This window comes from Motacilla alba, chromosome 2 (genome assembly GCF_015832195.1).
Source record: "Motacilla alba alba isolate MOTALB_02 chromosome 2, Motacilla_alba_V1.0_pri, whole genome shotgun sequence".
In the NCBI taxonomy this organism is placed as follows: Eukaryota; Metazoa; Chordata; class Aves; order Passeriformes; family Motacillidae; genus Motacilla; species Motacilla alba.
The window spans coordinates 19,952,327-19,973,216 of record NC_052017.1 but is presented as its reverse complement, the minus strand read 5'-3'; the positions used below and the strand labels follow the sequence as shown (position 1 = coordinate 19,973,216).

General features: G+C 38.4%; 1 protein-coding gene across 1 annotated transcript in view; it reads left to right on the top strand.

Annotated features, from left to right (window-relative positions):
• The window catches only part of LOC119695333 (macrophage mannose receptor 1-like), a 28,215-nt gene extending 13,586 nt beyond the window's left edge, over nt 1-14,629 (top strand). Inside the window, exons 18-29 of the mRNA XM_038123608.1 lie at nt 713-780; nt 2,447-2,547; nt 3,802-3,944; nt 4,864-4,978; nt 6,230-6,378; nt 7,936-8,038; nt 8,850-9,082; nt 10,552-10,717; nt 11,702-11,854; nt 12,104-12,220; nt 13,644-13,811; nt 14,529-14,629. Of these exons, the coding sequence (XP_037979536.1) occupies nt 713-780; nt 2,447-2,547; nt 3,802-3,944; nt 4,864-4,978; nt 6,230-6,378; nt 7,936-8,038; nt 8,850-9,082; nt 10,552-10,717; nt 11,702-11,854; nt 12,104-12,220; nt 13,644-13,811; nt 14,529-14,614 (1,602 nt within the window). The 3' untranslated portion in view covers nt 14,615-14,629. The remainder of the gene's footprint in view (nt 1-712; nt 781-2,446; nt 2,548-3,801; nt 3,945-4,863; nt 4,979-6,229; nt 6,379-7,935; nt 8,039-8,849; nt 9,083-10,551; nt 10,718-11,701; nt 11,855-12,103; nt 12,221-13,643; nt 13,812-14,528) is intronic.
• Nucleotides 14,630-20,890: the final 6,261 nt, after the last annotated feature.

Here is a 20,890-nt window from a genome sequence, read left to right as displayed (position 1 = left end):
AGTTCCACCTTTCATACTTTCATTTGCTTATCTACTTAAAAGTTTTATTACAATAATTATTTTAATAACTTGCTATACATAGACAAATTCTCAGCTCCTTTCAGAAAGGCTCTCAGGGTGCAACTTTCAAAGACTTTGCTCTGTTTAGCTGAAAGCTGCAATTAGTAATTATTTTTTTCTGACTCATTCTTTTCACAGAATTCAATAAAAGCTCTTTGTCAAAGTAGATCTCATATTTGCAGCAAAACGTTTAAGTTAGGATATTGTCTTATAGGAAAGGAATGGCCTGGTGATGATATATTGGAATAAAACAAAATCAAATTTTATTACATTCTTTCCTCCACATGACTAAGTACAAACCCACACAATTAACTGGGAGCCTTTCAGCAAATTCTCACTATGTTTTCCTAAAACTCTCAAAAATATTGTTATAAGCCTGCTTAAGAGGTCATTCTTGCCGTCTTAACATAGCCTTTTTCCTCCATTTCTTTTTCAGATAATTTGCACTTTTTTTTGGATTGCTGTTGTTTTTGGTTTTGTGGTTTTTTTTTCTTTCCCCTAGTTATATACTGAAAATTGGAGGAAAATTTTGCATTTTTGCAGTTTGGGCACATAATTCCTGCAATTCCCTGCACATTACATACTATGCCATTGTGTAACAGTATCTGTTTTATTGCAGCTAAGTAAATTTTTGTTTGTTTGTTTGTTTCAGATTTTCTATAAAGACTGGGGGAACAACTTCTACATTGGCTTAAGTGTGAGCCTTGACAGAACGTTCCGGTAACTAAAAACAAATTAATTTTGTCAGACTCATAATGTATTCACATTTGACATGGTTGGCTCTAGGAGGTGAAATTCAATGACACAACATGTCGACTGGTTTATGTCCTCACATTAAGTTTTAAAGTGGGATTCTGCTCCTCAGCAAAGCACTTCTCCCATCATATTTCTACTGTCTATTTCTACCTCTTTTGGTTCTTTACCCTGCTTTTGTTTTCTGAGGCTGAGATGTTGCATCATAGTAAGTGAGGCGTCATCCTCTTCTCTTAGATGAAAGAAAAATTTGGTTGGAGCTCTCCAGCATATTCCAGATGGTACTTGCAGGCATTTCTCAATGTTAAAATGATCAAAGAAAAAGATTCCTAGAAACTTGCAGTGAGAGGCATCAAAGTGGTTTTTAGAGGTGAAATATCAATCCTGGAGAACCCTTATCTGGTTTTCCAGATGGTTACACTCTCAGAGTTCAGGGCAGGACAGCCTCACATGACATGGAGTCATAACTCTTCTACAAATGTTTTTGGGAATAAAGTGCCCTGGAATTATCTTAAACGTCCCCTGGAGCCTTGGATGTGTTGCAGACATGTCTCCTGTGGCATTTTTCTCTCCCACTGCATCTTTTTCTTGTGCATTATTCTGGGGTTCAAAGCTTGGTCAGATGAGTCTCAGTCTCTTCATTTTAGTCTTTCTTCTGTTGTCCCAGGTTGCCTTTGCTGGCCACAAACCACAGAGACTCTGTAGTCTCAAGTCCTGGAGATTCTGCTTTCTATATCACATTCACTGCTCAGATGATCGTTGTTTTCCCAGTCCTCCCTTGTTCCCTCACTAGTTTCATTCTCTTCCCTGTTGGATGAAGGTGCCACTATTTGCTTTGTATTCTTTCTCCTGCTCTATTATGTACTGGTTTTTCTAATTTGACTCAGAAGGTTTACAAGTAGCTAGGCATCATGATGAACTCCTAATCTGTGATTTACTTCCAAAAACATGCATGTGCTTACTCAGTCTCCAAAACTGGAAAAACATTGGATTGCCCTGGAGGTGTTATTGCCTGAAGATTATCAGTCCTGTCTGATTCATTACTTGACTACCAGCACACTGAGGCCTTTTCACTTTTGTCTTGGCTATTTTTTGAAAATAAATTTGTAAATCACCAAGCTAGGAAACGATTGATGCATAATTGGAAAAAAATAGCAAAAAGGTAAATAACATTAAAGATTTCCTATGCTTAACAAAATGGTTCCAAGCGGTTCCCAGTATATGGTTCAAGATCCTTTCTTACCCTACAAGATCTTATATTATTGCTTTTGACCCAGGAAATTGCTAGAATAAGCTCAAGTGTCTGTTTCTGTGCTCCAGAGAAATCCTGGTCCAATCCTAGACTGGTGCATTTCCAGCACACTATCAGTGTTCAGAGACTAAGTGAAGTTGGGACCACCAGTAAAGATGATTTGTTCAGACCTGCTCTGAGTCAGTGCTGTAGGCACTTGATATGAAAATATTTTTCACTAATTCCAAGTGGAAGGTCTTGGTTTCCTTTTAACAGAGAAAAACAAATGTTTTGAAGCTATGATACACAAAACTTAAAATACAAAACTCAAATGTATCCTTTGCAAAGAAATATTAACTAACTCAATTTAGAATGATAATTCCCTCAAATTATTTCTTTCAGGTGGATGGATGGAACATCAGTGAACTATGTTGCCTGGGCTCCAAATGAACCCAATTTTGCAAATAATGACGAAAACTGTGTGGTGATGTATACTCATACAGGTGGGTCCTGTAACAACATTCAATCTGCAGAATGTGCCTTAGGCCTGGGAGGGCTGTGTGAGCAAGGCTGGGTGGGTTATCATCCTGAGCAGGCTGATGTTTCATAACGTTCAAAAAGAAAAGGAAAATAAATTCTAGTCTCTTATTTGCGTACTTAAAAAAATTGAACTCTATGTAGCTAACACATTGAATTACACCTGAAATTTTGTAAGAAAACCACTGAAGGTATAAGTAAATCAGGTAAGCATCAGACAATTGGCAGAGAGAGTCAGTATTTTTTTCTCCTTTAACTTCTGTCCATTTTATGCCCATCTCCCCAGGATATTAGCTATCTGCTTTCATTTGTGCAGTTCCTAAAAACTGAGAGTTTGGCCATGGCTTGGATTATTATTGTTAAGCAATGTTATATGATATTTTAATTAAAATATAATATAATATTCTTTAATATCCATAAATACAGAGAACTGCAAGCAAATGTGTTTATACTAGCCAAGACCTTAGTCTTTTTTTTTGGATCAATAAATCTCTTCTACTTTTAAACATTTCCAGTCTCAAAATCTATAGCTGAGGTGATCTTCCTAGGCTCCTTTAGAGGTGAATGGAAGGATATGGACAGTTTTTGGGATTAAATATTATGTCCTGTTTTGAAAACCTCCTTTCAGATAAAATGAGTAATTTCCTTAACTTCTCTGAACTAAAATGACAATATCTCCATTAAACATTAGGTGTGAAAAATTCTGCTGTAGATAGTTACTTGTAAATGTCTGCAACCAATTAAACATATGTCATTTTCTTATTCATTCCTGATCTGTAAAATGGGGATGATGATGTTAATGTTATCATCTTGAATCACTCTCCAACAGGCAGAAAATATACCAGAAAACTGTAGGACCGTGAGAAGCTCAGGTAGGAAGGTACCCAGGACTGAGTGCCTTATATAGACAGAGTGATTCCAGAGACTCTACAAATCTCAAGAGATTTAAGCATTTGAACTAAAACTCCCCTTTGTCAATGCAATGGTTTAGCAATACTGGAATATCTCTATTTCTGGACAAATTACTTATATTCTAAACTTTGCTGGAAACGTGAATATTTTGAAGAAACAGACATAACTTATTCTTCCCGGGGGAGAGAAATACAAATGCTGTAACCAGTTTTGCTTCCTACAATAGATTTTCTTTAGGAAAGGACACTTTTTATCTCAATCTTGGTTGCATTTTGTTTTGTTTTGTTCTTATTCTAATTTGCTTTCAGGTACATGGAATGATATCAACTGTGGCAGTGTTGAGTTATTCATCTGTGAAAGGCTTAACAATACTGTTCGTCCAACCCTTGCTCCCACTTCACCACCGCCAAAGGGTGGGTGTACGGAAGACTGGCTCCTCTTTGACAACAAGGTGCAGTATGAAATGTCAATATCTTGTATTTTTAAAAGAGCAGAATAAAAAAAAAAATCTTTGAAGTTTTCTAATTGTAGCAGGGTTTTTAGTCATCACAAATTTGGTTGAGCAAAAATATTTCAGTTTGATAGAGATCCTTTGTTTGAGATCCACTGGCTGTTGTCTTCCTTTTCCTTCTCTCTCTCAGTATGGAGGAAAAGTCACAAACTCAGTGTCTTGATTTCATGGTGCTCTCTCAAGCTAAAATCTCTCTCTCTCTTCCTTACCTCCTGGAAGAGGAGCTTCAAAGTCTCTTCCCTTAACTCTTCCCTTAGTGTTTATATACCAATTCTACCTATCTTCCATTTTCCTTAATTTTTCCACAAATTAACTGCTTAACTTTTCAGTTGGGTGCTTTAGGTAGCACATTTGGGTTGCTTGACTCTGACAAAGCTCATAAGATCATATTACAAAAAATGACAAATTCATGGCTTTCTTTACAATGTCAGAATCATTTTCTTCTTGTGATTCTCCTGTTAGAACAAAATCCTGTTTGACAAATAGGGCAATAGAAGATGAGATATTTTGCTTCAATAACATAAATTATCCTTTTTTTTTTTTCTGAGGTCTTCAGCATTCCTCTGACAGTCACATCTCAGAATTATGCTCAGAAGGTTTAATGCAATTTCTGCTGAGATCAATAGACTGATATATCCCTTCTTTTAAATATATGCCAAAATATTGGGTTTTATACCCCTTTTCTAGTATAGGTCTTTGTCATTTAAACCTAAAGACAAGCTAGAAAGTATTATTAAATTAGCTAACCTCCCCTTTTACATTAAATATCCAGTTTATTTTGTTTGTTACAAACAGAGATGTTTTCATCAGATATTAAAACAGCATTTAGATTCAGATTTGGCATATTTCTCTTTTTCAGTGTTTTAAAGTCTTTGGCTTTAATGAAAATGATACATTGACATGGCATGCTGCACGAAACAACTGCATTGATCTTGGAGGAAATCTGGTTACTATATCAAAAAAGGAAGAGCAAGGTATAATGCACCAATGTTTTGACAATGATGACACACCATGTAATTTCTGGTAAAAAGATTTAAAAATATGTTAGAGCTTCTGCCATTTATGCAGTTATTTATTCCATATCAATAGAAATTTATGCTGAATGAGAAACTGCACCTTTGGAAAAATGATTGCACAGGTTTTAGTATCTTGATTAAATCTTAAAATCATAGTTTGAAGGTTAAAATAGGGCATTCTGCTGAAATATTAAGATTTTTTATTAGAAGCTTGTAATATAATTAGATTTCCACTTTTTTTTTTTTTTTTTTTTTTTTTTTTTTTTAAGAAACTAGCTGGTCCTTGAGGTGACATCCATCTCTGGTCAATCCATGATTCTACAATTCTATGATTCTATGCCACAAAATGGCACACAAAAGGAGTAATATCCAAACACAAATCACTGGGCACCTAGCTGCTGAGCCAGATGCTGTAGGTGTCAGTAGAGGACACATCCTCAGGCAGCAGAAGGCTCCAGTGCCGGAGTCCCAGCTTCCCTCTGTTCCCCTTCTTCTGCTGCACCTCAGCATCTGCTGGTCTTGCTGCTCAGCATGTTGCAAACGTTTTAAGAGGCCCCATATTTGCCTGGGAGATGTGCTGCCTCAGGTCCTGAGGGATGCTCATGGACCATCTCCTACCTCAGTGCTGGTGGTTTAAATTTCTTTTTTGTAGCAGAGGAAGGAGATTATTTCAGTGGAAAGTCAGCAGTTCTTTGCAGGAACTAAGGAGAGCAGCATCTGGTATTCCACAAATTCATACTTGGTTCATACTTGGTTATTAAGAAAGGTTTATTTTGTGTTATGCCTGTTTAGAAATTAAGTTAAAAAGTCAGGATAAAAAAGAAGTAACCAAAGAAGAAGAGGGAGTGCACACTCAGTGGACTCAATTTCTATGTGCTTAGTGTACTCATGTTAATTTCTGTAATATATTAAAACATTTTCCATGCTTCCTCAGATGATGAACAACATAGTAGGGTGTACAAATAAATTCCTGTTTCATTAAAAATTTGCCCATCCTTGAATTTGTATACACTTTTTTCCAATTTTAACTTCAGATGACTGATGTTAAATATCCATTAATATATATAAATTTTATTTTTGTCATGAGATTGGCACTTTATTATAAAGAGAAAACTCACCATCCTGGTTTCAGGCACTCCAGAGTCTGTGGCATTGGGGAAGAGTGCATTCAGTTTCCTTCCTTATACAAGTTTTCTTTTTTCCCTTCAGCTTTCCTTATGTCCCTCTTAAAAAATGCTGCAACTGATGCTTGGATTGGACTGAATGACATAAATCAGGAGCACACATACTTGTGGACAGATGGAAGCCCAGTAGACTATACAAATTGGGCAAAAGGTTCCCGAAGTTATTATAGTATGGTAAGCATCAATTTCTGTTTGTCACTTAAACGTTACAACTTTGGTAGATGAACAAAATCTATGTAGCTACTATTGTATTTCTGTCTTTTCCTTTATGAAGATTTTTACTAGTCTCATTGCTTTTCAAAAGCAGAGTATCAGTGTGGGAGATGTATCTACAGACTTTTTTTCAGCTTCTGTATTTGTCATGGTTCTCTATGAGTCCAGACAGAGGTTTGAAAGAATTATGCAAAACTCAGACGTGAGTAATTCCCCTCACTTTACCGTGACTTATCAGGATATTCAAATTAACCATAGCATAAATGATATAATTTCCAGATGCAGTGAGTTTTATTTAGATTTGATGAAAATACTCAGGTAATTAGATGCATTGACATTTCTTGGCACTGAGCCTATCAAGATAAATGCATGGGATGAAATACTCGAAAGAGGGAGTCTGAGTCTTCCTTTCTAATTTTTATCTTCCCCTAATCTTAATTTTGAAAAATTCTTTCTCTATGCTTTGAAACTTCTGGCATCTCTATACCTTTTGTGTATAATTGTTAGACAAAACTTAGTGTTACTCAGTAATTGTGAAATGGCCAATGTAGAATACTGCCCAATAGTGTTGTTTCTATTCTAACACTCCTGTGCTAGCTCTACCAAGTTTCTCTCTTTATTAAGAGTATTACTTCACATTCAGTTAAAATGGAAAAAAATTCTTTGAGGTACAGCTACCATCAGGCTAGAGCTGGGTTTTGGAATCTCCAGGGCTCCCCCATCTCACACATGCCTATGCTTTCTGCAGAAGGCTGTGACCATTCCCCTCCAGAAATCACTGCACATACGACATCTGTCTCTTGCAGACAAGACCTGGGCTTGTGCCAGAAAGGGGTCTGGAGGTAGCATAAGGTTATACTGAGGCAAGGAGGGGACAGCTACTGCCTCCCCCTGCAGGAGGCCAAGCCACATCTTCTCATGCTGTGGGAGGAGAGGAGGAAGGTGAAGAGTCTGAAGCGCAGCAGAAGGGGTGTGGGAGTTTCTCCAACAAAAGGTTGTTTCTGAAAAACTGCCTCTACATTACTGCACTGTGGTGACCACTTTGCTTCCTAGTCCTGAGCCGGGGCAGAAGGAGGAATTCAGCCCTTCAGGAATTCAGCCCTCCAGGAATTCAGCCCTCCAGCTTCAGTGCTGAGGAGCGATTCCCCACATCTTCCAGGAAAACAGCAACAGACCTGAGGGCCAGACCCAGCACACACATGGGAACCTGCCCACAGGCACACACATACAGGGCCAAGCACAGAGCTGTGTACGTCCAGGTAGCCCCAGACACATCCTCCTGCCTCTGTGCTGTGCTTTGCAACTCCCTCTATCATCCAAGGGCAGACTTTCCTAGGGCTGAGTTGCAAAGGCTTATTGCCATACAATGTGCCTGACCATTGGTTGTATGAGTTTTATGAACTTCATATTATTCCTATGTATGTTCTTGTATGTGATACTTGAGTCTGTGTATCCAGAAATAGGAATGCATCCTACCTACCCACATCTTTTTTCTTGTTAATCTCACTTGTCTTGTAGGATGATTGTGTCTTTTTGATGAAGAACCCTATTGAACAGGCAGGGAAATGGAAAGATGAAGGATGTAAAGCAAGCAAAAGTTATATCTGCCAAAAAAATTCTGGTGAGTTTTCTTTCACCGCTTTCTAGCAGACCTGATTTATTGTGGTAATTTCAAACTGGCACTAAAAGTGACTTTCCTGTAATTCTGCCCTAACCTAACTTAAGTTAATGACAGTACCACATGCATTATGGACCATTTTAACGAGATGATCACACATTTTATTTCTTAGGAGAAAATCTCTTAATTTTTTCTATTTCAAAAACTAGAATAGTAAATAATAACAACAACAAAATAGATCTATGTATCATCATGTAGTTTACTACTTTCAGCAATCAAAGGTGGCTGAGTAAATTGTCTTTACATCTTCAAAACTGGAATTTTTAATGGTATACTAAAAATACTGCAAGTTCTTTATTTTTTTAAAACTGCCCTGCTTGATTTCCTTTACATTCTTTCTCAGACAATTTCAGCAGCAGCAGTTGCATTGCTCTGCTTGCTCATGGTGTATTTATCATACCCTGTTCCTTGTCAGAAATACAACAAATGCCAATATATAATGGAAAAAATGGAAGGAATTGTTTCCTTTAATGCCCTGCATATAATACAATATGATTTACGTAGGTCTGTGCTTAAAAGGTGTATTTCTGGGCATGATGCTTATGCTGAATAGTCATTCTGACCAGTATTAGAAAATTTTGTCACAAAAAATGAATATGTGGCTTTCATCACTGCAGGGATTTTTGGATGTATTTTAATTTGTTGTTTCAATTTCTCTTAATTACAGGACAATTCCAGTATACTAGACCTTCTCTCTGTTATAAGTCTGAGCCAGTATAAAGTTAGATTTTGGTTGTTCTTTTGCTTGTTACAGACCCCAAACTGCTGCACCCCCAACCCACAGTTCCGGGGTTTGGCTTTAACAATTATGGTGATGACCGCTACGAAGTCATCAACTACAAAATGAGCTGGGAAAAAGCAGAGAAGACCTGCAGGGACCAGTCTGCAGAACTGGCCAGTATCCTGGATCCTTATGCTGAATCTTTCCTGTGGTTACAAATATTAAACCACGGGGAGCCTGTATGGATTGGCCTCAACAGCAACATGGTGAGTCCAACCCAATTGCTTGTGACATTCATAGCATTACCTTAGGTGAGCTATTGGTCAGATTCATAGATGTGTGACAGGAATCAAAATCTTGCAGAGGTTCCTGACTTTCCTCCACTTGAGGGGATTTACACATCAAAATGTTTGTCCATAGTGTAAACAAGAACTGCCACAGCCCACGCTTCAAAGACCACCAAGGATGTAGCTGCAGCCCTGAGTGGCTTCATTTGTAAAAGCAGCAATGAAGCTCTCACTTCCTCCTCCATGGTCTACCACAAGATCCTGTGGTGGAGCAGTGCTGTTTCTGAAGGAACAATGTGGAGCACACAAAAGAAAAAGAGTGGTTAAACATAGTTCTTTCTTTGTGAGTTCAAATTTTTGTTTCAATTCACAGCCCAGCAGTACAAGAGCTCATGCTGGGCAACAGTGGAAGGAGCAGGGCTCTGGCAATGATGACTCCTTAGGCTGGCTTTTGGAGCTGGAGCTGGTGCCTTGTGTAAAACTGCCAACAAACTCAGCTAGGAGTGGAAAGGTCTGAAATGGGAAGCATCAACAGAGGCATGTAAAAAAGAATAAATAAAATATAGCTGGATATTTTTTGGAATTGAATCTGGGCAGAAATCAAGTGGAGGGAGGTAGAGCAAGAGCTAGGTGGGACACAGGTCTGAGAGAGGGCCCAGGTGCTGAGGTGAGAGGAACTGGTGCTGCGTCTCAGTGAGAGCACTGGGAAACTGGGATTAGACAGGAATCTGAAATAAAACATGGCCAAGGGTCTCAAAGCAGACAGGAAAGGAAATGGCACAAAGAACAGGATGGGAGGAAGGATCTAGGCTGCACAGGATGAGGTAGCAGAGGCCATGGGTGCGACTTATACTAGTTATCCTCTGCAAACACTGGTGAAATCCACTGACAAAATACATGCTTAGCTCATCTCTGGTAGCTGGCCCATGCAAGACCCACAAACATACCACAAGCCCAGTTAATATGTGTGGCAGAGTTCTGTGGTCCAGCCCCAAGGAAAGCCTCATCGGTTTTCTCTCCCCAGCAAGACCTCAGATTTTCCTCTTTGCTTTCTAAATACCAAAAAGAAGCCTATGTTAGAGGAATAGTTTCTCTGCAATCTTTATTTCATCTGTGTGTATATGTGGACTCATTTGATGAAATCTTCATCTGTATATTCACATTTATTACCTCAAGACCCTTTGCCTACTTAGGGCATGAGACAAATGGTATGAATTGAATAATGTAGGCTGCACACCAAACATCTGTAGGACCGCAGATGTGGTCCACCTACCTGCTGTGGAGAGTGGGAGTATGGACCAGTTTCTGACACATTCATTACATAATCTTGTGCAAGAAACCATGATTCTCATTTTTTCCCAACTTTTGCATGCATTCAAGTGCAATCTTAACGTTCTTCCAATCTAATTCTTGTATGTGACATAATCATGATTGTGATTTGCTTTTAGACTGGTGGCCAATACGTATGGTCAGACAGAAGGAGGAGCAGGTATCTTAACTGGGGCAGTGGAGAACCAAATAAAAACAAAGCCTGTGTATATTTAGATTTGGATGGTTTTTGGAAGACAGCATCTTGCAATGAAACATTTCTATCTCTCTGTAAGCAATCCAATGGTAAGTTCTGAATTGGACAAATGTGATTTGGGAGGTTGGAATTTGAGTTAATGTCTTTATTTGAATTTACTGTTTCCACATATGCAAAGGTCGTGATAGACAGTGTATGCCTTGTTATAAACTGCTATTTTTTTAAGGAGTAGATCCAGTCTGATCCAGTCTGTCTTTTGTGATTTCCAGACTCTTCATTTCACAGACCAGTCAACACACATATATATAAAGACAGCTGCAATACTTCATGCCACATGCCATAGTGGTTTTTTGCATCCATGTTTGTCAAGAACTACAGAATCAATCAAATTTAGCCTAACTATAAATATACCAGTATGTTTTGAAATATTGTGAGTTAAGAAACTTCTGTCAGTGTAGGAGCCAAATCAATTAGTTTGTTGCTTCTGCCCAAATACTTCTGTGCTCAAATATTGCATGCAATTTTCAAACATGTTACAAATTATATACAAAATTCATCATTTCTGCACCATAATTCACAGCAAATTTTATTCTAATTTAAGCTCTGTTTTGGCTTTAATCAGGTGATGCAATAGGCTACAAATTATGATTTTACATTGATTAGGCTGTATCATGTACAAGGGCAGGTACAGACAACTTCTCTGACTCACTTTTCTAATGAGACCCACCTAGAAACTGGCTAGACACAAGCCACAGAGTTGTGTTGTTGAGATCCCTTATGTATGCTGACTCATTCCTCATTCTGTTTCACAAATTTTAGGTAAAAATTGCAGTGTTGAAGACAATTGCAATTAGTCTGCTGTAAGCCTCCTTTAGCAGACTGGAGAACCAGCTCCAACCAGGACAGTTTATTACTAGTTTTTCAAGCTTAATTCAATACTTTATAATGAGTTAAATCTATGGGATATTCTTTTTCCTGGAACAAATGTCATATTTGTAGGGCTGATGTGTGGTTCAGGAGTACACGTTTCCCTTAGGTTGTAAAACTCCACTGAAACCTGTGTGTCTTCATAGAGTTAATACCTAGTGAACCACCTCAGCTTCCTGGGAAGTGTCCTGAGCCCAAGCGTGGTAGATCTTGGATTCCCTTCCGTGGGCACTGTTACTATGTTCACACCACTTCTGAGGAAAGTTGGCCTGATGCTTCCATGATGTGTATTCAAATGGGTAGGTGCCCTTTTTAAATTAGGATATTTTACAGGTTGTTTGTGTGTTTGGTTTTTTAATCCGGAACCAAATGATAATATTTAATGTGTGTATCAATTATAAGCTATATCTAATTTAAATTTATCATCAAGCATTTTTACTATATGGCAATGTTCATCATGGAGCATGTAATGATTTTTTGCTGAGATAATTAATTTACAATGAAAAATCCCACTGAAATTTTATGTAAACTTTAATTGATATTTTCAGGTGCCTCTCTGGTTTCCATAGAAGATTCGGCTGAAATGAATTTTCTCTTACTTTACTTGTCCCCACTTGCAAGTGACTTCAGAAAGTTTTGGATAGGATTGTTCAAAAATATTGATGGTAATTATTTCACAATGCATACTGAGATGAAAATAGATACTGAGTAAACAGAATGAATACTGAGCACTACTAACATGCTAAATAATAGTACAAATATGCTAAATATTTAATAAATAATCAGTGAAAAAACCTTATAAACATTCAATAGCTTTTCTGCTAAACCACCAAGAGGTCTTTGTTTTCTGTATCTTTGTTGCAATTAGAATATATTTGTCTGTAAAAGGTTTTAGCTTAGCACTGCAGTAGTTGACTAAAAATTTTTCCTATTGCCTTTTTAAACTCAAATTACTTGACATTCAACCACTGTAGTATTTTAAGCAAAATATTGTCTTGTCATTAAATGCTGAGTTAAATTTAATTTAAATTTTATTTCTAGACAACACAGGGTATAGCATCTCATATGAGCTGCCTGTAAAAATTTATTAATCTAAATTTCAGTGTTTTTTCCATAAATTTTCGGCAGAAGATTTCATTTTTATCCAAATATATTTAATGTGGCTGTTTTGTTTTTAGACTGCTGCGACTGCAAATTTGATACTATATTCTATATAGTATAATTCTGAATCCAGTTTTTCTTGGCAGACTTTGGGGGTAAACCTCCATACTGAGTCTAGACTGGGCTCCAACTTCTGCTCAAGTCTGTGTCTCTCACCACCAGGAATGGTGGGCCAGGTTGATCTGTTCTAGCTGAAAATGAGCACTACAAAAGCAGTGACTTATTCCTGACCTGTCCCCTACAATGCCACAGTGCTCTATTCTGTGCAAGCAGGGGAAGGAGGGAGGTGCAGCTGCAGGGGAGAGACAGAGGAAGCGGCACTGAGGCAGCTGGATATACCAGGATATACCACAAAAGTATGTGCCACAAAAGCACACACAGAGGGAAGGAAGATAGCTCTTATTCTTAATTGATGGGAGATGATTGACAGTCAGCAGATGAGATGATTAAAGAGAGAGCTAATTCAATTTGCAAAGATAATTAATTAATCCGGCTCTAATAAAGTAGTTATTTGCTGAACTTGAATATACCCATAAAGAAAATCTCCTGAGCATTCTGTATGCTCACACTGCTGATACTGGCTTGTCCAGGTGCTCTGCTTTTCTTAAGGTTCCCAGGCACAGTCCTGGGTGCAAGCTTCAGCTAAAGGTCCCTGGGAAGATGAACAGATCTTCCTTACATCAGTGACAGCTGGGAACACTAATGAAGTTCACTTTGTGAGCATTTGTGTTTGGTACACTTTCACTTGAAAAGTTCTGGCTGTTAAAAGTTTGAGAAATAAGTTCTCTAGAGTGAGAAATAGGTGCTCTGTGATACCAGTTTAATCAATTAATAAATTCCAGATCTGATCTGATCTGTCATTGTGACCAGTAGACTAGAAGTTATTCTCCACTTCAATCACTCACTAGGTAATACATTTGATTTTAGGAGAATGGATATGGATGGACAGAAGTGCAGTAGAATATGTCAACTGGGAGAAAGGAGAGCCTACAGTACTTTTTGATGAGCACTGTGTTGATATGGACGTTTCAAGTGGAACCTGGAGAACATATTACTGCTCTGTTGACCAGAATTTTATTTGCAAAATCCCCAAAAGTAAGTTCTGAATTTCTGTGCATTGGGTTATTTTCAAAGTAGTGGTTGATATACATCAGGCCATCAGTGTTTAGGCACTGGGTACACTTCATGCATTGATGCTGATGCATATGCATCTGAATCAAAGCCAAGAGTAATTTCTGTTTAAAATGGTGAGAAATAATGTTGGCGAATAATCTGAGTCACTGTTCCCACCCCTCAATTTAAAAGCATTGACTTCTGGGCATTTACTGGGCCCTGGGGTAGGGAAGGACATATCATCTGTTGAGAGTGCAGAGAAGATTCATGGATATTATGGTTAGAGTGCAAGGAGCAGTAGATGATGAACATATGATTAAACTGTAGAGTGCTGAGAAGATAGGCAGATACTCTCCTCATAGGTAAGCTGAGGGGAAGCAGTGCAAAGTCACCGAGCTCTTGCAGAGAGAAGGTAGGTGCTGCTGGTGGGGACAGTACCACCATGATGAATTGTGCTGGGATCTGCTGGATGAGCAAGAAGAAAGCATCAGAAAACTTGGTCTCTGGAAGGTGACGCTGTCCAGGGCAGGGGGGTTGGAATTCAATGATCTTTAAAGCTCTTTCCAACCCAAACCATTCTATGATTCTATGATTATTTAAAATTTGTTATGAACACAAAATAAAAATTATATATGCAGTATTTATTTCATTGAACTGTTACTTTCAAACTGTATAATATACATCTTTTTAATTTTGAAGTTGCTGAAGTTGAGCCAACCCATGATTCACCTGTCAATAATGGTAAGTTGGTTTCTTTTAAGCCAAATAAACAGAAATTTCAATAGGTTTATAGGCATTCATTATTTACAAGTGGAATTTCCTCCAGACATTTTCATTTAAATATCCATTTAACTGTCATGATTATTTTAATTTAAATCTGTTTAAAATGAGAGCACTTCTTTTAAATTGGATGTCTTCTTTTTTTTTCTTACCAGTTGTATATGCTGTACAACATAATGTTCCTTAGAACAGATTCAGCCAGATTTTGCATTATTTAGCTGGAACATGCATCAATTTTAACTGCTATTATGATTGTTCAGTACTTTTGTTTTAACTCAGTTGCTTACTTAGGGAGATATTTGTTGCATGCAACAGCAGACTCTGGGCATTTGTAGCAATTGTTGTGTTTTGTCTTCTACAGCATCAAGAAACAAAGCTACTGCTTCATCATCAAGTGGTTTAGGTGGGATGATTTTTGTACTGATCTTCCTTCTGCTAGCTGGCACTGGCCTCACATTGTATTGTTTCTATAAAAGACGACATGATAGACAAATGTTTACAGCTGGATTTGACAATGCCATATACCGTGGTGACCTTGGAACTCATGAATCAAATTGTCTTGTGACCAATATTGAAGAAAATGAGCACGCAACAATTTAATAGGCTGGGTAATCTTGGGCTTGATTTTGAACAAAATTAAAGTGTTGGCATACAAGAATTCCTAAGGAAAGCAATTTTCTCCTGTGGAAATTCTATTTAATTTTGCATGGGTGCTTCTTGCTTTCTCTACTAGCAGGAGCAAGCAAACTTGCAAGGCAGATACAGAGATCTGCTCACAGACTTCAGTACCTGGGAGGGTGGTTGAGCTTTCACATGGACCTGGAGCAATGTCGTGCTAGCCAACACTCAGGCAGCTCCAGCCGCCACGCATGTCCAGCATCATCTTTAGGCACAAGAACTGTGTTCGTCATATTCAGTTGTGAGAATATGGTCCTTAGCATGTTCCAAAAAGTATATCCAGACCTGTAGGTACCCTGAAAGTGTCCTGTTGATGTCCAGCACAGACTGGAAGAATTACACAGGTTGGACAGATGTCCAAGCTCACCTGGTGCAGATCCCTGTTTGAAGCAAGACCAGGTCCTAGCCTCAGCCAGGGAACGTGCTCCAGAGCTGTGGGTCCATGTCTTCTCTTTGCTACTGAGGTACCACAGAAACTCTTTGTGTTGCCCATAATATCAGAATTAACATAATTTCCTCCTCTGTTTATGACTGATAAAAATCAAAGTGTAAATTGTATTTCTTCTGCTGTAGTTCTGTAACATATGTATTGAAAGAGCAACTGTGATGAGAGGTGGGAATGTATTGTGAATATAGTGGTTTATCATAAGCAGTCAAGTAGTTTAAACAGTCAAGTAGGGATCTCAAAGGATGCTGCAAAAGGGCAGGAAGGAAAGAGAAATTATACTTAATTCACACCTGAACATTGACAAAAGAAGTATTCTTGATATCTCCAATGCATTTGTAGATTTCATAAACTTTTAGGCCATTTTTTCAAAGCCGAATGAAACTTACCTTTAGAATGTCTTTTTTAATTTCTAACCAAATTCTCCCTGTTCAAGTCTGTTTAAAACCTTTGAGTCTCATTCTAGACCTCCATCATGATGGCACTGATGGCATTGCATCTTATACTGGTCTACTGGTATATTCTCAGGCTTCATAGACCTTAAAACAGGCTCACATACAGGTGTTTTTAATTTTCACTTTCTGAGTGTCTTTTATGCAAAATGCAAACAACAAAATGGCTCAAAGCTCTTAGTGCAGTGGATGTCCTTATTTAATTTGATACTTTTTGATATTTTAATCTTTTGACAGGTTTTAATTTTGTTTAAGTTAAAATATTTTGTGTGTGTATGAAAAACATGTAAATAAGTTTTTATTCTGCATTGGTTCACTAAATGGGAATTAAAAGGCTGATTCTAAGTAAAAGTGTGTGTCTCTTCCTAAACAGAACCGTTTATCATAACAGAAAAAAGAGAAAGGAGGGATGGGACTCTTGATTTTTTATACAAAAATGAGCATCCACTTTACCTACTCTACCATGTTCTTAAATGCTCCTTACCAATCTGTGAAACTATTGTCATTGCTTCTTTATCTCTAACATTTAAAGGTTGTACTTCAATGAAAGTGTTTTAATTTAAGACTACTTATGTGCTAGTCTGCACTAGTAGTTTCTGAGACAGATTTTATATATTGATAGCTTTTTCATATCTCCTCTCAATATTTGCTGATAGCAACACTAACTCTTCCTTCTGCATTTCACTGGCTGCATCTTCCAGGTCTCTCATCCCTTCTGCTGTTCCCCTCTAGACCCTGTGTAGGTATGTAGGTCCTTCCGACAGCACACTGCACCAGTGGATAAAGTATTTCAGCTGAGATCCTCGCAGCACTGGGCAGATGAAAATGATTTAATCCACTCTTGTAACACCTTCCATAAAGGACCCTTCTGTCTGGCTCGTCTGAATTGGTTCCACCCGATGCATAATTTTGGAGGAAGAAGTGGCTTCCAGAAAACAGTAGGCCAAACCCAGGAAATATGCCTAATGAGAATTTAATCAGTGAATGTTTCCAAGGACTGATAAGCCTTAGCAGTCCTGTTGCATTTGTGAGAATTGAACCCAGATTTCACCAGGTCTGTACGGAGTTTCGAGTGCCCATGAGCATCAGCAGAGAGAGCTTGGATTGTATCAGAGACAGCAGTGGCTGGTGCCTGGTGTTGAAAAGCCCCTCTGAGGAGCTCCCCAGACATCTCCTGAGAATTATCTGGAGTACCAGTATGGCTCTTTGAAACTGAGTACAGCTGGGATTAATTTCAGAATATTGGTCCAACCAATATTGATCATTGCCTATGAGTGAACTCTGTGAGTGAAGAAGTGAATGTGCTGTGTGGATACTTACCTGCTTGTTATTAGAGAAGCTTCATTCTATTCATAATAACAGCTCGTTAGAGAAAAACCCAAACAAACAGAACAACTTGTTTTAAGAAACACAGTTTATGATCTGCACTTCTTCCCTATGGTGCAGCAGGAATTTACAAGAAAGTTTAGTTTTCCATACATCCTAATTTGATGGATTTTCTTCTCAAACTTCATGGTTACTTGTAGGTTTTTCTATTCCAAATTAGTCTCCTGCAGCTAGATTTCTGAAGGAAAGCTGCCATTGCCACTTTTTCCTACCAAATCCCAGCTAATAGACCAACTCCAAGAATGCTCATCAGACAAGATAGGTCCGGTACCTAGTTTACAGACTACTTTTGTGGAGGTAGGAAAGAGGTACTCATCAAATGCTTGGACACTGAATTTAGTGGTAAAAGCAATCTTTCTGCCAGACCAAGGAACCTTCAGCATTACACGGCTATAAACAGAAATGTGGGAAGTACAATTTGTCAACTTGTCCTGCTTCCACATAGATTCTGGATTTGGTCCTACATGCAACAAAATAGCATTTGTAAAATGCCTCTCCAAAGATGTTGACACCTACTTTCTCAGTTGCTTGCCCTTGCTTTCTCTATAGTAGGATGGTATTTTAGAGAGAATGTCTTGCCTTTTCTCACCTATTTTCATTATATCTCTAGCCGATAAGATGGATGAAAAAGTAATTGAGTCTCTTCCTGAACTTACTATAATGGAAGAAGTAGTAACTTCCTTTAAGGAGGGAAAAAGCTGTGGAAAAATTCACCATTGTAACTTTCTCTGAGGTCAGACAGTGATAGAGCCATGGCAACACATATACAAAGAATGGAGCACCCTCCTCCTCCAAAAGAATACCAGTTTACAGAGAAAATTTGCTAATATCAGTATCAGTACCTATTAGATTCAGGCCCCTGTCTAAACATGAGTCTTAACAGAAACTGTTGACCTACAAGTCTTTACTTTTGTCATTTAATTTTCTGGAACTAGGGGACTGAAAAAGGAAGCGAAGAGTAATTTGGAGCAAAATGTAAGGAAGTTCTATAAATACAAAGATAATAGATAGATAGTTGTGAAATGAGCTAATGCCTTCAGGCCAGATTCCAATGGGCAAGAGCCAGATTTTCCGGGGTCAATAGGAAAGGTGTAAACTGCTCCATCAGCAGAACGTTGTCCCGATGTCACTGTATCCGGACAGAGGAAGAGTTAGTGTTCGTTTTGTCTCTTCTCAGCTGTGTCCTTATCTAACATATCCAGCTTTCTGGGCACAAGTTTTTGCTGTGCATAACTATTCACTATCTGCTATATAATCTTTTGAAAGATTTGGTGAGTGTTTTAAAGATGTGGTTAGTGGTTCTGGTTCCTCTGATGAAATATTTACTCTCATTTCTGGAGAATGCATACAGTGCAACCATTATACTGGCTTCTTACCCAAACTATAGATCTAGACACCTAGATGAACCTACTCCTCACCTACTTTTAGAACTGACTGACATAATTTTGCTTTATAGTTGATAATGAAGAATATATGTGGAGGACTTGCAGTTGTTTCGTTGCCCACCAGAAGAGGCAAATGATGAAAAAGAGGTTCTAGACATAGGAGGGAAAAATATTCAGTAATTGGAGGAAAAAGGATTTGTGCAGTGAGAAACATTGACTGAGGTAGGTAAGAGGATGGCAAACAAAAATACAATGCAAAGTGTCCAAACAAAGGAGATTGAAGGGTTGAAGCAGAAATGAAGGGCTTTGAATTGAGTCAGAAGTGCTGACCATTCCTGGGAGAGACAGGCAAGGCTAAGCATGGCAAAGCAGAGGTCTGGGAAATGCAGATGCTGCAGGGAAAAGTGCAGGAGGATAAGACTTCTGGTTGTGGGGAAGGAATGGAGGACTGAATATACTTTGCATATGAGAATTGAGAAAAAAAGCTGATCTACCTAAAGTGAACTATTGCCTCAAGAGCACTGTTCAGATCAGGAAGGAGTGTGTGTGTGAGGATGGGGAAGGGCTGGAGAGTGTAAGATATTTGTATGTTTGCTCCTATTTGCTGGGTATTCTCGTGTCCTTTGGAAAGGCCGCAGCTGGGGATCAGAGATGAAGGCAGAATGCCTCTCCCCTGGCCCGGGCTCCTGATGTCTTTCACAGGGCAGAGACATCTAGAAAAATGAGGAGATGGTTTCTTTCTTGGGAGTGATGAGTGTGCAAAGGATGTGGCTGATGCTTCAGAGCATTGTGCTAGAGTGCAGAGGTTGGGAGGGAATCCGGGGTTTTCCTAAGAGGAACAGAAAGTGGACTTGTGGGGAAGCCTCTGGGGCAATGGAAAGGAAGAAGTTTTTGCTAGAGTGCTACAGAGGAACTGCGAGGGTTGTTTTGCAACCCAAGAAGCCACTGAGAGAAAGCTTACAGCAAGCACTTTCTCTGCTAAGTTACTGTGAAAAGTGGAGGCATATGTTTTTGAACATCTTGTTAGAGAACAAACACCCCCTGCTGTTCGTTGCCTCTGCAGCACGTTCAGTTTGGAGAAAGGATATTTCAACCTGCTGGATCTGTCCCCCTTGGGGTTCAGTCTCAGTGGGTGTTGGGAAACGAGAACAAAAGTCAAAATAAAAGGTATATTGGCCTGTAGTTAGTGAGGGGAGTGAGGGGGGTGAATAATCTGTCAAAGGGCAAATGGAATAGTAAAAATGAAGGTTGGTTACACATCTCCCATCTGGCCAAGGATTTCTCCTCTACTCCATGTTTGAAGAAAATATTATTTTTAAATTCTGGGCAGTGGGAATAGCACAGAACAGAACTTTTCTCCTAATAATAGTGCTTTTCATTTCAGAGCTACCACATGAGATGGTCATGCTTGTCAGGCTGCTTTTGCAAGTAAGCCTCTGTCAAGGGCACTTTTTGCTTTGTACATTGGCTTAATCATACATTTAAAAGTGAAGAAAAATTGAGGATCTACTCAGAGTTAAATCTGTTTGCTACAAAATTTTAACAGGAAGTAGGAAATTGGAAAAGTGCAATCTCCATATGTTGCAAAGATAACAAAAGCCTGGAAAAGAAGAGGCCATTTATCTTCTTGACTGTATATTTGCCAAAGCAGGTTAATTTAGTTAATATAACAGTGAAACTGTTATTTTTGATTAGATTAGAAATGAAAATGAATTGATTATGCCACAAAGAAATGGCTACATTATAATTACTTCACTGAATATGTGAAACTCAATGATATAGAAACTTAGCATAGGGACACAAATTGGGAAGGGCTTTTAAACAAATGCGGAAGCAAGATACAAAGGAAGGAAATCCTAAAATTTTGCTTGGAAGCCACTTGCATTCACTTGAATAATCACAAGAGAAAACCACAGTCTATGAATTTTCTTCCTT